General features: G+C 55.1%; 1 protein-coding gene across 2 annotated transcripts in view; it reads right to left on the bottom strand.

Annotated features, from left to right (window-relative positions):
* Positions 1–14,985, bottom strand: part of LSS (lanosterol synthase) — a 40,856-nt gene that overhangs the window by 25,313 nt on the left and 558 nt on the right. The window contains exons 3-11 of one of the 2 annotated variants that reach the window (XM_055280046.2): positions 14,179–14,317; positions 10,232–10,340; positions 9,457–9,578; positions 7,036–7,132; positions 4,004–4,139; positions 3,297–3,405; positions 2,795–2,913; positions 1,318–1,415; positions 498–525 (exon numbers count right to left, since the gene is read on the bottom strand). In XM_055280046.2, coding sequence (XP_055136021.1) covers positions 498–525; positions 1,318–1,415; positions 2,795–2,913; positions 3,297–3,405; positions 4,004–4,139; positions 7,036–7,132; positions 9,457–9,578; positions 10,232–10,340; positions 14,179–14,317 — 957 coding nt within the window. The remainder of the gene's footprint in view (positions 1–497; positions 526–1,317; positions 1,416–2,794; positions 2,914–3,296; positions 3,406–4,003; positions 4,140–7,035; positions 7,133–9,456; positions 9,579–10,231; positions 10,341–14,178; positions 14,318–14,985) is intronic. The other variant, XM_055280047.2, reaches the window with a different exon arrangement.

The following is a 14,985-nucleotide window of genomic DNA, read 5'->3' as shown; positions in this document are numbered from 1 at the left end:
CCTCCCCGCTCCTTGTGCTTCGTGCCCCTCATGACTGGGTTCCAGCCCACTCAGGCCAAGTCTGTGGGGAGCTCCCAGGCCTGGCCACACGCCACCACGGTCCTCCAGGCTCCTGTCCTGTCCACTCAGGACCTTAAGAAGAAGCCTCTTAAGAGTGCATGGAGGAGAAGCCCTCACTAAGCAGAGCCACCTCCTGCCACAGTAACAAGATGAGAGCTTCCGCCGCTCCGGGTCTGTCGTTACACAGCTGAGCCCACTCGACCATCACGGCAAAAAGCAAACAGGACAGCTGCAGACAGACATTTGAGAACGGTGGGCACCCACACAGAGACCGACGGCACCCACAGGGACACGGCCAGAGGCCTCGACTGACTCAGCCTCTAGTCACACGCTGCCGGGACCTGGTCCAAGAGTTACTTCTGAACCCCAAAGGAAAAATAATAAAGGGTAGACATGACTGCAAAGGAAGCAGGCAGCCGCAGTCCTGCAGCCCTTACCTGCATTTTCATGCCATCAAGGCCCATCCTGTGAGGACAAAAAAGCCCAAGTCAGGTGCAAGGAGAAAGCTGGAAGCCCAGCTGGCTACCCAGACCCTGCACTCAGGAGGGTCCCAGAGAGGGCGTCTGTCCCCTCCCGAGGCCTGGCACTGGCCTGGATGCCACCCCAGCTGGGCTGCTGGGCTCCTGGGGGTGAGAGCCACACTCTATGGAAGACAGGACACACTCACCCAGAAGGGCCACACCCAAGGCAAGGGGCAGCGGGAGGCTCCCCCACCCCAGGCTGCATCAGCCCTGCCGCCCTCGTGCAGTGCTGAGGGGACCACAACCCCAGGCTGCGTCAGTCCTGCCGCCCTCGTGCAGTGCTGAGGGGACCACGACCCCAGGCTGCGTCAGTCCTGCTGCCCTCGTGCAGTGCTGAGGGACCAGGGGAAGAGGCCTGCACAGCGGAAGCTTCGCACCATGGGACAGCTCTGTGCCCTCCATGACAGGGGCCCCACCTCCAGGGCACAGTCCATGGCTGACAGGCTCCCCTTGTCCACAGGCCTCCCTGATGCCAACCTGAACCTGCCCTGCTACCTACCACCCCCTTCCTCACTCTACCTTCTGGGAACACCCCACGCTTCCACTGGGTGGCAAATCTTCCAATTCAAAGACAACCCTTAGTGGCTTCCACAAGCCCTGACACTGCTGGTTCCTGGTGGTATTCCCTGGCAGTATTCCCAGATGGCACCGTGGGGGCCCCCTCAACTGGGACGCAGCCGGGGCTCAGATCCAGCCTTCGTGAGAGGCCCCACCAGCACATCCCAGCCACACTCACCAGAGATAGTCCGGGATTCTGGAGACGTGCTCCTGGAAGGCAGTGGAGGCAGGCCCGTCCACATACCAGCGCACAAGCATGTTGATGGTTTTCGAGATCTGCAGGAGAGACAGCCCTGTCAGGACTCTGCTCCAGACCCACAGCAGCCTCCAGGGACAAGGTCGTGTCCAGCCCCACAGCAGCCTCCAGGGACAAGGTCGTGTCCAGCCCCACAGCAGCCCCCACGTACAAGGTCCTGTGCAGCTCACTCAGGGCCAGGACAGGGGCCTTCTGCTCTAACAGGCATTTCCTGAGCGAGGTTGGGCAACAACTGTGTCCCCACGACCCGACTCAGACAGAGGCAGTGTCGGCCGAGGCCACAGCCTGGCTTAGGGTGTGAGGAGGGAGCGGCACTCCATCAGGGAGAAGCGAGGGGTTCCAGGAGGAGCCAGGGGGCGTGGGCTACCAGGTGCCTTAGAAACAACACAGGGGACAGAGGACAGGGCCTGAGAGGCCCAGAAAGAGATGTGAAGACAGGACTGTAGCAGTAGGGACCACTTGCCCCCCTTCTTCCTCAGAACAGAATGTTCCAGAGGCCCCCAACTTTTTACTTACGGATCTCACAAGTCAAGATCCAATTGCAAGCATGTTTCTAATGCGTTTAGTACAGATGTGTTCTATATGGGATTAAACCAAAACCCACAAAGAACCACATCACTGCTGAGCAGAAAACAATGGACCCGCTGCAGGGTCAGTCAGGATCTGTGATTCACTGAGGTGGCATGAGGCCCAGAAAACCCGAGATGCAGTGTCAGGGTGGGACTCAGTGGCCCAGTGCCACCTGGGTATGTCCAGAGAACGCCCAAGCCAACCCACTACACCACAGCAGCTACGCGCACAGCTATGGCACAGCCCAGGGCCTGCTGACTGTCAGGAGGCGGCCCTGCACCAGCACAGCCCGGGGATTGCACCCTCCAAGGTCACTGAACTGGCCACACCTGGCCCCCTGCAGGCCCCACAGAGGCGAGAGCTCCAAATCCCTAGCTACTAGGCAGGAGGAATCAGGAGTGGAACCCAAGGACCCTGCTACCCCCACCCACCCTGGGCATGTCTAAACCCCAAGGGAGAATGGCGAATGATGAACAATTTGGGGAGACGAATTTAGAGGGAACCAAGTGAGGAAAAAGCACCCCTCCCAGCTAGCCAGCAAGATCTCAGGGAGGGGCCTCTAGGAGAGAGTCCAGGCACACTGAGGACAAGAGCCGGTGGGGGATGGAAGGGAGGGTCAAGTGTGGTGGGGCGACTTCACTGAGCTGGGCGTGCAAGGGTCCAGGACAGAAGCCCTCAAACACTTGAGCGATCAGAGGGCCACCTCCAAAATGGAGGTGCACCAGGCTCCAGGAAACCCCACTCCTAGCTCACAGCCCGGCTGCCAGGACTTCACTTCCGGACCTCAACCCCCAGGGGCCGCAGTCAGAGGCCGGGCAGGGGTACTGACCGGGCCGATGCTGATGCTCTTGGTGAATCGGTCGTCCGCCACAATGTGTTCATACAGCTTCTGCACGGCCCGCTGCCGCAGGTGGGCACTGTGGTGGCGCTCATACAGGTTGAGGAGCGCTGCAGGGGACGGGGGCCAATGGATGCCAGACACCACGACACTGGCCTCAGCCTGGAGCCCCGTGCACCGCAGCACCTGGACTTGCCCTTCCCCAGGGTTCCCCCCGCCCCCACCCACCCCTGGGCCTGGTCTCTGAGCTCCTCCTTCCCTGCCCAGGAGGGGCTGCCCCACACCTCCTACCACACACCCTTGCACAAGGTGGACTCCTGAGAGTAGAAGACCAGCTGGTTCTTGGGGTGGAGGGGCAGGGCGATGAGATCCCGCCCCCTGGGGCCTGGCACAGAGGAGGTGGCCCAGTGCCGCTGGCAGGGGATGAGTGCGTGAATGAGTGGGCGACACCCGGACCCCGGGCTGCCCTGCCGGCCCCTCAGGAGGCGCTCACCATACACCACACGCAGCAGCCAGCTGTGCGGCATGTACAGCTCGTCGGGGGCCACGTTGTTCCTCTGCGCCAGCCAGTCGATGCTGGCGAAGTCCTCCACATAGAGCTCCTGGTGGGGGCAGTGCCTGAGCCCTAGGGCCTGGGGGCACCTGGTGGGCCTGGCTCAAACCAGGAGGGATGGCCTCCCACCACCCGCCCTCAGGGCCCTGGGCCAGTCCCTTCCTGGGTGGGGGTCCCTCCAGCAACTGACCCCGAGGGCACATGAAGGCCCCCTATGGGAGGACCGCTCTGAGGAGCTCCCCAGCTCCATAAGCCCCAGGTCTGCCCAGAAGCTCATTTCCTCCCTCTGCCCCTCCTTCCTCCCCACAGCAGGCCTGATAAACATCCTGCACCTCAAACCTCGCCTCAGGCCTGCTTCCAGAGGACACAGTGCACATCGGCCTCCTGCATCCCTTGAGTCCTGGAAGTCCCCCCAGGAACCCTGGGCTACAGCTACTGACTGTCCCATAGCACAAGTCCCCTCTGGGCAGAGCTTGCTCACTGTTTATCATAGGATGGAGGAAGGTGGAGGCTCTGCTCTGATCACAGGGCTCTCCACTCCACAGGGCCGCCAGGTGAGTGGACAGGTGTGGTTAGATTCCAGAAGCCCCAGGCCCTGTGGGTCCCAGCCCCAGAGGCCTTCACTTTGTTCCCTGATGAGGTCCTACCTGGCGTAGGCTCTGGACCAGCGGGTCTTCCGCGGCACTCAGCCGAATGGCGTAGCAGTAGCTCATGGGCAGGTACACCTGCCGGCAGTGGCACCAGAGTGTGGAGGGGTGTGCCGGTGCCCAGTCAGGAAACAGCCTGGGGCAACAGCAGGAGTCAGTGGGAGACCCCAAGACTCAAGCCTGCCCCCTCCGCCAGCATCCATACCTTGGGCCCTTCCAAGCACGAACACTGGTGGATGGCCATTCCCCACCATGTCAGTGCAACTGCGGGCATTTCCCAACCGTGCTCCTGAGGGGGACAGTTGAACTGTAGGTGCACCCTCCGAGGAGCTGCACCTCCTAGTTCGGTCAGCATTTTGCATCCTAAAACCAGGTGATGGAGCTCCTAAATGCTTAGGATTGTCTGTGGGCTTCTTAGCTACAACAAACGTACCTTGGTAACATAAAACATCAACAACGGGGATATGGTGTGAGGGCCCCAGGGAACACTCTTGGCTATCTTTGCAACTTTTCCAGAAATTGGAAACTACTCCAAAATTTAAAGTTTACTTTTAAAAGTGTATTTAAGAAACTTTAGGAGGGGCACGGTGGCTCACACCTGTAACCCTAGCACTTTGGGAGGCTGAGGCTGGTGGATCACTTGAGGTCAGGAGTTTGAGACCAGACTGACCAACATGGCGAAACCCCATCTCTACTAAAAATACAAAAATAAGCCAGGCATGGTGGTGTGTGCCTCTAGTCCCAGCTACTTGGCAGGCTGAGGCAGGAGAATCGCTTGAACCTGGGAGGAGGTTGCAGTGAGCCAAGATTGTGCCACTGCACACAGCCTGGTGACAGAGCGAGACTCCATCTCAAAAAAAAAAAAAAAAAAAAGAAAGAAAGAGAAAAGAAACTGTAGGTCTGTGGAATCTCCCTAAGGCCTGGGTCTTTGATCACTGGTCTGCTGACGTTAGCACAGCTCCACCAGCTTCCCAGGGTCTGTGCGTGCCTCATGGGTTTTCTCTACCCTTTCCCAGCTAGCCCCCATCCTTATGTGACGCCACAGGAGGGTGAGCAATGCTGAGCCTTCCCTGCTCCCTGACTGTGGCATCAGGCCTTGGCCCACTTTCACATCCACTTACTTAAAAGAGTGTTTTTTTTTTCACATTTTGGGTTACATTTCCAGCATTTGGGCAGCTGGAGTGGTTCAGGTCTGTGGTCCTCCTTTCACCTCCCAACCCACCCTCCAAGCAACTCCAGTAAAGACAAGCAGCACCCTGGTGTGCCCATGCAGCAGCACTGACCGACGGCCCCACCAAGTGGGGCAGATGAGATGCCCTCACCAGCACCAGCGTGTGGAACCCACACCCCTCCTGCCCTGGCAGCTGTGCCAACTGCCATCTCAGTCCTTCTTCTTCCGCTCATTACGTACGAGTGAGGCGCAGAGTCCAGCGGGCATCTGAATGGCCCCAGGACACCTCCCAACCTATGTGCTCTATGGCCCACCTCAGGTAGCAGCACCCTACCCTGCCCCCTACTCTGGCAGCTCTGTCTACCCTCCCAGGGTGATCTCACCATCCCTGTGCATCCCCGTCACCACCCAAATTGGCTTCCGGGGTTAAGACCCCAGCCTTTGTATCAGGACACTGCTGCTGTCCTTTCTTGAGTGGCCCCTTCACTTCCTGCCTCCCCTAACTTGACCCCCCACCACCAAAGTCATCTAACACAAGGGACCCCCAGCCCTGCTGACAGCTCTCTAGGGGAGACCCCCACCAGGGTTCCCACAGCACTCCAGGAAGCCAGCAGGGGCTCTGTGTGGTTCCAGGGTCTCACTTCCCAAAATGTATAACGGAGTAAACTCATATGCATGAGTGTTTTCTGGGGAGATGTTCACTGCTTTCAATAGATAGCCATAAAATGTTACAAGACACTGGTTAAAGACACCAGATAAGGCTGGGTGCAGTGGCTCACGGCTCCCAGCACTTTGGGAGGCCAAGGCAGGTGGATCACCTGAGGTCAGGAGTTTGAGACCAGCCTGGCCAACAAAGTGAAACTCTGTCTCTACTAAAAATACAACAATTAGCTAGGCATGGTGGTGGGTGCCTGTAGTCCTAGCTACTCAGGAGGCTGAGGCAGGAGAATCAAAATCATGCCACTGCACTCCAGCCTGAGTGACAGAGCTAGACTCCGTCTCAAAACAAAACAAAAAAAAACGCACACCAGATAATAAGAAATTAATGTTGATTTTGCTGGGTATTTAAACAGTATGTGGTTCTGTTTAAAAAAACAAACACTGATCTTTTTTTTTTTTTTTTTTTTTTTAAGACAGAGTCTCACTCTGTCGCCAGGCTGGAATGCGGTGGCACGATCTCGGCTCACTGCAACCTCTGCCTCCCAGGTTCAAGTTATTCTCCTGCCTCAGCCTCCCGAGTAGCTGGAAACTACAGGCACACACCGCCATGCCCAGCTAATTTTTGTATTTCTAGTAGAGACGGGATTTCACCATGTTGGCCAGGATGGTCTCGATTCCTTGACCTCGTGATCTGCCCGCCTCGGCCTCCCGAAGTGCTGGGATTACAGGCGTGAGCCAACTGGCCACAGACACTGATCTTTTAAAGGCACACACACTGAATCCACAGGTGAGGTATCACATTGGGACACACTTCACATTCACCAGCAAAGAAGACAAGCACAGCAGCAGCAGCACAGGATGCCCCTGTGCAGGCTGGGGGAGGGGCAGCCTCCTCCTACTTCTACAGATGCTCAGAGTCTTCCACAGCAAGAGGGAAGCCACCCAGTGCTGCCTGCAGCCTGACTCGGGGTACCTCCATCCACGGCACAACCTCCTTCCTGCTCAGTTGGGAACCTCCCCCTTTCTGTATCCCTATAGGACTCAAGCTCGATCAGGGCCTCTGCTAGGAGCCTAACTCCACCCACCCACAGAATGCCCACCCCTCTCTGCTGTCACAGCCTGCACCTGACCCACGGTCCCTGTCACTCTACTCCTCGGGACAGCAGCAGTGACCCAACAACCAAATCAACAGCAGACATACCACATCTCTGGGAACAGGGTATTGAGGCCTTCCCAGCTGTAAACATTCAGGACAGCCAGCCAGAACTTCCCCCAGGAGGGGATGGCCACAGCACCACCTGAGTGGGGGAGAGAATAGGCCCATGTCATCTGCTTCCTGTCAGCAAAGCCTGCACTGCCTCTAGCTGGGAAGCTTCACCCTCTGGGAGTCATGTGTGCCCCTCTCCATGAGGCAAGGGCAGCCTCATGCAGATCTTGCGACCCCCATGTGCGAAGCAGGTTCCAGAGTGCTGAGAACTTGCCTGGATACACGGCCCCTAGGTGGAACCAGTGGCTTTCCTGGGAGTGAGTATGTCCAGCCCCAGGAGAGGTGTTTGCAACCCTTGGCCCCAGGAAGGAGCACATGAAGACAGCCACCTGGGAAGGTCCAGGGACACCTCAGTGCTCAGGTGAGCGAGGGGCCCAGGTGCACATGCGCCTGGAAAAGGCAAGGCGGGGAAGTGACAGGGCACACTCAGCCTCGCCCTCTGAGCCAAGCCTGAGCTGCCCCAGTCTGTGTCATCTCCACTTGGCAGACTGGTCCTGTATGGGAACAAAGATGACCCCAGACTCCAGAGTAGCTCCGGCATGCCAGCCCCATGCCAGAGCCACTTCAGCAGCATGCAGTCCTGGCATAGCCACGCCATCTAAACACGCTTCTGAGGAGTCCCTGCTCCAAACCCCAAAAGGTATGCAAAAGCCAATAAAGACCCACAAAGCTACTAGGCAAAGTGCAGCCTAAACACGTTCCTTCACCAGGTAGGCGCCAGGAGTGTGGTGGGAACCAGACAGCAGCCTTGGGGACGCAGCATCAACGACACCAAAGGCTGACAGTGAATTGATGACAACAGTGACAAGCTCATGAAGAAAGAAGGCAGGATCTCATGGGAATGCGTAACAGGACACTCCACCTGGCATGGTAGGTCAGGAAGAGGTCCTCAAAGAAGGAACATGTAAAGTGTGAGCCAGTGGGGCAGGAGTGGAAGGTAAGAGGCTCTAGGTGAAGGAAGCAGTGCATGGCGAGCCCTGGGATAATAAGGGCCTCTGAGGAGCTGACAGGAGGCCCCTGTGCATGCGGCAGAGAGCAGGGCAGGTGGGACTGGCTACGGAAGGTCAGTGAAAGGCAGAGGATGCAGAGCTACAACATGAACTAGGTTTTCTTGGAGCAGCAGGAGCCATGGATTGATTCCCTTGGGCTGGAATTGCCCTCAGGGCCTACAGGCAAGAGGAGAGGTAGCCAGGCTGGGCTTGGAGAGGCAGCCAGGGACTTGGAGAGGTAGCCAGGCCGGGGCTTGGAGAGGTAGACAGTTGGGGCTTGGGGAGGAAGATAGTTGGGGCTTGGAGAGGTAGACAGCCTGGGGCTTGGAGAGGTAGACAGTTGAGGCTTGGAGAGGTAGCCAGGCCAGGGCTTGGAGAGGTGGACAGCCAGGGCTTGGAGAGGTAGACAGTTGGGGCTTGGAGAGGTAGACAGTTGGGGCTTGGAGAGGTGGACAGCCCGGAGCTTGGAGAGGTGGACAGTTGGGGCCTGGAGAGGTAGCCAGGCCGGGGTTTGGAGAGGTAGACAGTTGGGGCTTGGAGAGGTGGACAGCCCAGGGCTTGGAGAGGTGGACAGCCCAGGGCTTGGGGAGGTAGCCAGGTCGGGGTTTGGAGATGTAGACAGTTGGGGCTTGGAGAGGTGGACAGCCTGGGGCTTGGAGAGGTAGCTAGACCAGGGCTTGGAGAGGTAGCCAGACCAGGGCTTGGAGAGGTAGACAGTTGGGGCTTGGAGAGGTAGACGGCCAGCTTGGAAGGTGCAAGCTCCAGGGCTGCCCTCGCCTGCAGCCAGGCTGCCTCCAGAAGATGGACATATTAACACGCTTCGTTTAAGTCTTTGCCAATTCAGGAAACACAGAATTACCTGGTTGTCTTAATTTGCTTGGCTTTTTTATTAGAGACAGGGTCTCACTCTGTCACCCAGGCTAGAGTGCAGTAGTACAAGCAGCTCACTGCAACCCAGAACTCCTGGGCTCAAGTGATCCTCCTACCTTACTAGCCTCCAAGTAGCTGGGACTACAGGTGCATATCATCACACCTGGCTAATATTTTATTGTTTTTGTAGAGATCGGGTCTCACTATGTTGCCCAGGCTGGCCTCGAACTCCTAGGTTGAAGTGGTCCTTCTACCTCAGTCTCCCAAAGTGCTGGAATTGCAGGCATGAGCCACTGTGCCTGGCTCTTAATTTGCTTTTTTAAAAAATGATGCCTAGGTTAAACAGTGTCTGCCTACTTCTGCTTTGACAAATTCCCTGCTCATGTGCTTTGCCCATTGTTTCAGCTGCAAGTGCATCTTTCTGTATCTCGTTTGTGAGAGTTCATTATCGAGTTGACATGAACCCCTGGCCCAGCACATGCTGCACAGGCTGTACCTTTCTTGTGAAGAATGTTCCGGGCTCGTACCAGGTCAGGATCGTCAGGCCCAACACCCAGAATTCTGAGAGACACATAGTTGAGCGCAGTCCCAAACACGGTGGACTTATCCTCAATGTGCCTACAGGAGCAGAGGACAGGTGAGAAACCGGTATCTGTCCTTACTTCTAAGAAATGAAGTAAAACTTTCTGTGGAGCTTCCTCAGAAAACTAAGAATGCTAAAATGCCTTAACCTGACCTAACATGCCAACACAGGAGACCCCTGGGCCGCCACTCTGCAGTACGAATTCATGCACCTCCCATGACAACCGAGCCCCCCACTCCTTCCTCACCGACCCGCCTGCTCTACACCTTCCCACGCCTGAGTCAACACTTCTAGCCCAAGGGCGGTCCACTTTGGGCTACGGCTCTGCTCCCAAAGTGTGTGCCACATGGCAGGAAAGCTGTCAGGCCCTGTCTCCACTTGCTGCCAGCCCAGAGTCAAGGGCACTTTTCTTCTGCCTTAAGTGATAACAGACTGACAGTTGTCACACGTGGGTCTCAAGAGTGTCCTAACAGCCACAAAACCCATTTAACAAAAGACATGAAGCCGAGGCCCCACCTGCACAGCCTTCAGCCCACTCCTCTCCTGCTAGTCTCTCCCCAACCCACCCCACGCCCACAGCTGCAATCACTCCTAACCCCTTGGCAGCTGCCTGGAAACCCAAGCATCTCCTACATCATGAGAACACACACATGCACATGTGCAGTGACACAGGGGCAGGCACACTCACAGGCCCCAGCCACCGTCGGGGAGCTGCACTGACCGCAGGTACCGCACAATCTCTTCTCTGTATCCGGCTGGCAGAGGGATGCGAGCCACGTGGCAAGTGATCAGGAGGCCTGTGTGGCAGGAGAGATGTTCCTCGCTGGGGGCACGTGGTCATCACTGCTAAGACCAGGCCCCTTTCCTCCTGAGCACCTCACTCCAGCAGGGAGCTACCTCCTTCTCATAAAAACACCCCCTGGAAAGGCCATTCCTCCCAGGCCCCCATGAGGAACTTTGGGAACAGGGCCAGAGAGAACGTCAGCCACAGCACAGGCGATGCTCCCTTCCTAAGGCCTGCAGAGCCCACTCAGCCACGCCTGGCTCCCATGACCATCTGGGTCAGAGAAACACCAAACACTGCACAGCACCTCAGGAAGGTCTCCCCCAAGTGCCCTGAAGGTCCAAAAGGAACCAGTATTTTAGATCAGTGGGCCTTCCATGAGGGGAGACTGTTGGTCTTGCTTTAACATCTGCTGGGAAGAAAAATACAAAATTGGTCGCCCTTGCATGTGGTAATACCTATTTACTTATTTATATTTTTCTGTTTCATAAATTTTTTACAAGCATATGCCGCTTTGCAAATGTCAGGGGGGAGGGAGAGACAATAAATATTATCCACTAAGAACCTTCTGTCCCCAGCCTGGTCCTCTCAGGCATGGTGGTCACAGGCCACCCTCCACCTCCACTCCCCATGCTTGGTTCCATCAGCCATGTGCCCCCAGAGCCTGGCACGGGACAGGTCTCAGGGCAGACCCCAGCCACATGTACCATGGAATGAATACCTGACTCTCGCTTAGAGCATCAGAAGCCGTAGTGTTCAAACCATCCGGACATGCCCCGGAAGAAGGGCAGATAGACTCAGAGACAGCGCACAGGGTCACATAAAATGAGCCATCCCAAACAAGCCCATCTCTTTCCTAACAGTTATAATGCTGTTAGGACGCAGAAATGTGCAGAGAGGAGCAGAGCCAGCATCTTCCTGATTTTACAGGCAAGGAAACTGAGGCTCAGCCAGTAAATGGTGGGGCTAGGATGTCAGACCCGACTCAGTGTTCACCAGAGTGCTGCCCAATGCCGCACAGGCCACAGTAGATGGGAGCTGTCTACACAGCATCATGGACCAAGAGCATTTTCCAAAGTCCAGAAAGAGGGAAGAAAAGCTCCAACTCAGCCAGGTGTGGTGGCTCACGCCTGTAATCCCAGAACTTTGGGAGGCTGAGGGCGGGGGGGGGGGGGGGGGGGGCGGATCACGAGGTCAGGAGTTCGAGACCAGCCTGACCAACATGGTGAAACCCCGTCTCTACCAAAAATACAAAAATTAGCCAGGCATGGTGGCACATGGCTGTAATCCCAGCTACTCGGGAGGCTGTGGGCGGCAAGCCACCTTGGTGCCAAGGCAAGAGACCGAGGGCACGAGCTGTTCCAGTATAATAAAATATATAAAACAACGAGAGTTATACTAGTTCTAGATCATACGTATGATTATATATGAATATCATTAATCATTAGTTTGTAGCAATTACTCTTTATTCCAATATTATAATAATCTTGGCTCTACAATCATAACCTAGGAAAAACCAGGCCATACAGAGATAGGAGCTGAAGGGACATAGTGAGAAGTGACCAGAAGACAAGAGCGTGAGCCTTCTGTTACGCCCGGACAGGGCCACCAGAGGGCTCCTTGGTCTAGCGGTAACGCCAGCGTCTGGGAAGACGCCTGTTGCCAAGCGGACCCAACCGTGGTCTAGCGGTAGCATCAGTGTCAAGGAAAAACACTCGCTACTTAGGAAAGGGAGTCTCCCTTTCCCCGGGGCGGGTTGGGGGGGGTGGTTTAGAGAAGACTCTACTCCTCTACCTCTTGTGGAGGGCCTGAAACCAGTCAGGCTTGCCCATAGTTATCTGGATGCCTAACCGTCTCCCTGTGATGCTGTGCTTCAGTGGTCATGCTGTTAGTCCACTTTCATGTTCCATCCTGTACACCTGGCTCTGCCTTTTAGATAACACTAGCAAAATTAGTGAAAGTACTAAAAGTCTCTGATATGCAGAAATAATGGCATAAGCTGTCTCTCTCTCTCCCTCTCTCTGCCTCAGCTGCCAGGCAGGGAAGGGCCCCCTGTCCAGTGGACACGTGACCCATGTGACCTTACCTATCATTGGAGATGGCTCACACTCCTTACCCTGCTACTTTGTCTTGTATCCAATAAATACCAGCGCAGCCTGGTATTCGGGGCCACTACCAGTCTCTGCGTCTTGGTGGTAGTGGTCCCCCGGGCCCAGCTGTCTTTCCTTTTATCTCTCTGTCTTGTGTCTTTATTTCTACAATCTCTTGTCTCCGCACACGGGGAGAAAAACCCACCGACCCTGTGGGGCTGGACCCTACAGGAGGCTGAGGCAGGAGAATCGCCTGGACCCAGGAGGGGGAGGCTGCAATGAGTCAAAATCGCGCCCATTGCACTCCAGCCTGGGGAACAAGAGCGAAACGCTGTCTCAAAAAAATAAAAAATAAAAAAATAAAAACAAAAAAACTCCAACTCACAGCCAGCCCACAGGAAGGGTCCCAGCCAGCTAAGCCCAGAGCCAAAGCAGCAAGAACAAACAACACAGTAATCACCACTGACCAAGCACCACCGCGTGCCTGACACTGTGCACATAACCAAACCTGATTCCAATCCTGTCACAGATGAGGCTACAGAGGCAAAGTGGGGCTGACCCATCTCCTGACCAACTCTATGTCATTGCCTTACCATGAGCCCTGGGAACAGTCTAAACAGGCCCTGATGGGGCCAAGGGAAGAAGAGCACCTTGACTTCCCCTAAGGACAGGCCCTCAAATCCCAGGACAGGAAAACTCAATGCTATACAGTCCAGGTGGCAGCAAGGCTAGAAGTCAAAGCAGAGATGGGGATCCCAGTGCTCCTCCTGCTAGTCTGGTTACCTGGAATAAATGTGCCTCAGCTTCCTAATGTATCGCATTAGGCTTATTCTAAGGACTAAAAGAAGAACAGGCCTTGAGCAGGGCTTGGCCTACAGTAAACACCATGAAACTGTTTTTAACATTAAAGGCCAACTCTTCCCAAACTAACATGTAAGTCTATTGCAACTTCATTTCAAGTCTGGGACAGAATCAGGATAAAGGCAATTTGGATGAGTAAATGAATAGACACAGGTAAGAGATGTTTTAAAAAGAAAGGCAACAAAGGTATATAAGGACTTTCTACCTACTACAAAGTCAGTGTAGTAAAAGAAAATGACGCATCAATAAGAGTTATTACAGAAACAAAACCTATTTACGTAGGAATTCACGTCATTAAAACAATGTGATTACAAGTCACTAGGGAAAAAAGTCCTATTGCACAAATTCATAGGAGGGAATTTCCCATTTTACAAGGCTGAGGATTTCTGCAGAGAAACACTCCCAGGATGCAAAATAGTCTTGTGTAGCCAAATCAGCTCGATACCCAGGCAGTCTAACTGCTATGCTCCTCCTACTCACCAGCCTGAACCTGAAGCTCTCCTGCAATAGCTCAGAGTAAATTCACAGCAGATACCAGCTCCCCACCCACCACTCTGCCCACCTACAGCCCCTTGGCATAGGCTGGGCCTTCCACCTGGAATGCCCATCCCACTCTGTACTGAGACTTCAAAGCCCAGCTTCCTCCTCCCTCAAGGCAACACAGACCCCTAGAGAACCACTTGCTTTTCTTATCAGAGAGCCTGTCACCCTACACTGGCAAGCCTAGCTGATCCCCTAGACCAATAGCAGGATGACTCTGAGGACAGAGTTTGCCAGCCCTTTTCTATGTGAGCCCCTGGATTTTCACCTGCTTCATCAAAACCCTAGACCAGGCTGGGCCAGGATCCCAAGGGTGATCCAGGGTGGCCATACCCTCAGGCTGGGGCAGCATACTCCTACCTGGCAGGAGGAAAAGTGGGCCACCATAATCACCCGTCCAGTGCCCATCCTCAGCCTGCAGCCCCACGTAAAATGTCATCCCGTTCAGAGCCCCCTCAAAGGCGGTGCGGGCTTTGGGCAAGTCCTTAAAGTAATTCTTCTGCAAAGAGACGGAAAAAAAAAAAAGAGCTGACGGGACTGTTGCCCGGCCAGAGGAACCCTCCTCACATACAGCCCAAGTCAAAAGAGTGAATGTACATTACTTTAAAAGTTTCAGCTGTTTCCATCAAAAGTCTGAAACTCTTTGATGAGAGTATCACACCTCAGCAAAGTAAAAGAACAGTTGCACATTTTCGTTGCTTTATTTTCCAGTAATGTATTCTTCAAAACTTCTCCAAGCTGTCTGGAATAAACCAGGCACCCAGAGTGTGGGGTGGGGCACGGGTGCCCACCTGGGCCTGGGACTCGGGCCTCTCAAAGAGGGCCCAAGGGGTGACACAGCCTTTCCCACGGTGGCCGGGGCTTGGCAGGAGACCCTGTTTACACTGCAGACTCTGACGACCAAAATCTCTTAGAATGCACACAACTAAGACGCGGATCCAAACACTTTTTGTGAATAAAAACAAAGTTACAACTATCTTTGCAACTCTCCTATAAGTCAAAAATTATCTCAAAATAAGGTGCTAAAAAATAAAACATTAGGAGTCTCCTATGCGTGGTTTAGAGATGAAGGGGCTGAAGCGGAGGGGCCCGCGAACGCAGTTCCCGTGGGCGCTCGCCCTGGGGTGGGCGTCGCTGGCCGGGTCCTACCACCCGCCTTTCTGAGAG

Source organism: Symphalangus syndactylus, chromosome 5, assembly GCF_028878055.3.
Source record: "Symphalangus syndactylus isolate Jambi chromosome 5, NHGRI_mSymSyn1-v2.1_pri, whole genome shotgun sequence".
Taxonomy (NCBI): domain Eukaryota; kingdom Metazoa; phylum Chordata; class Mammalia; order Primates; family Hylobatidae; genus Symphalangus; species Symphalangus syndactylus.
This window is presented reverse-complemented; position numbering and strand designations above follow the sequence as displayed.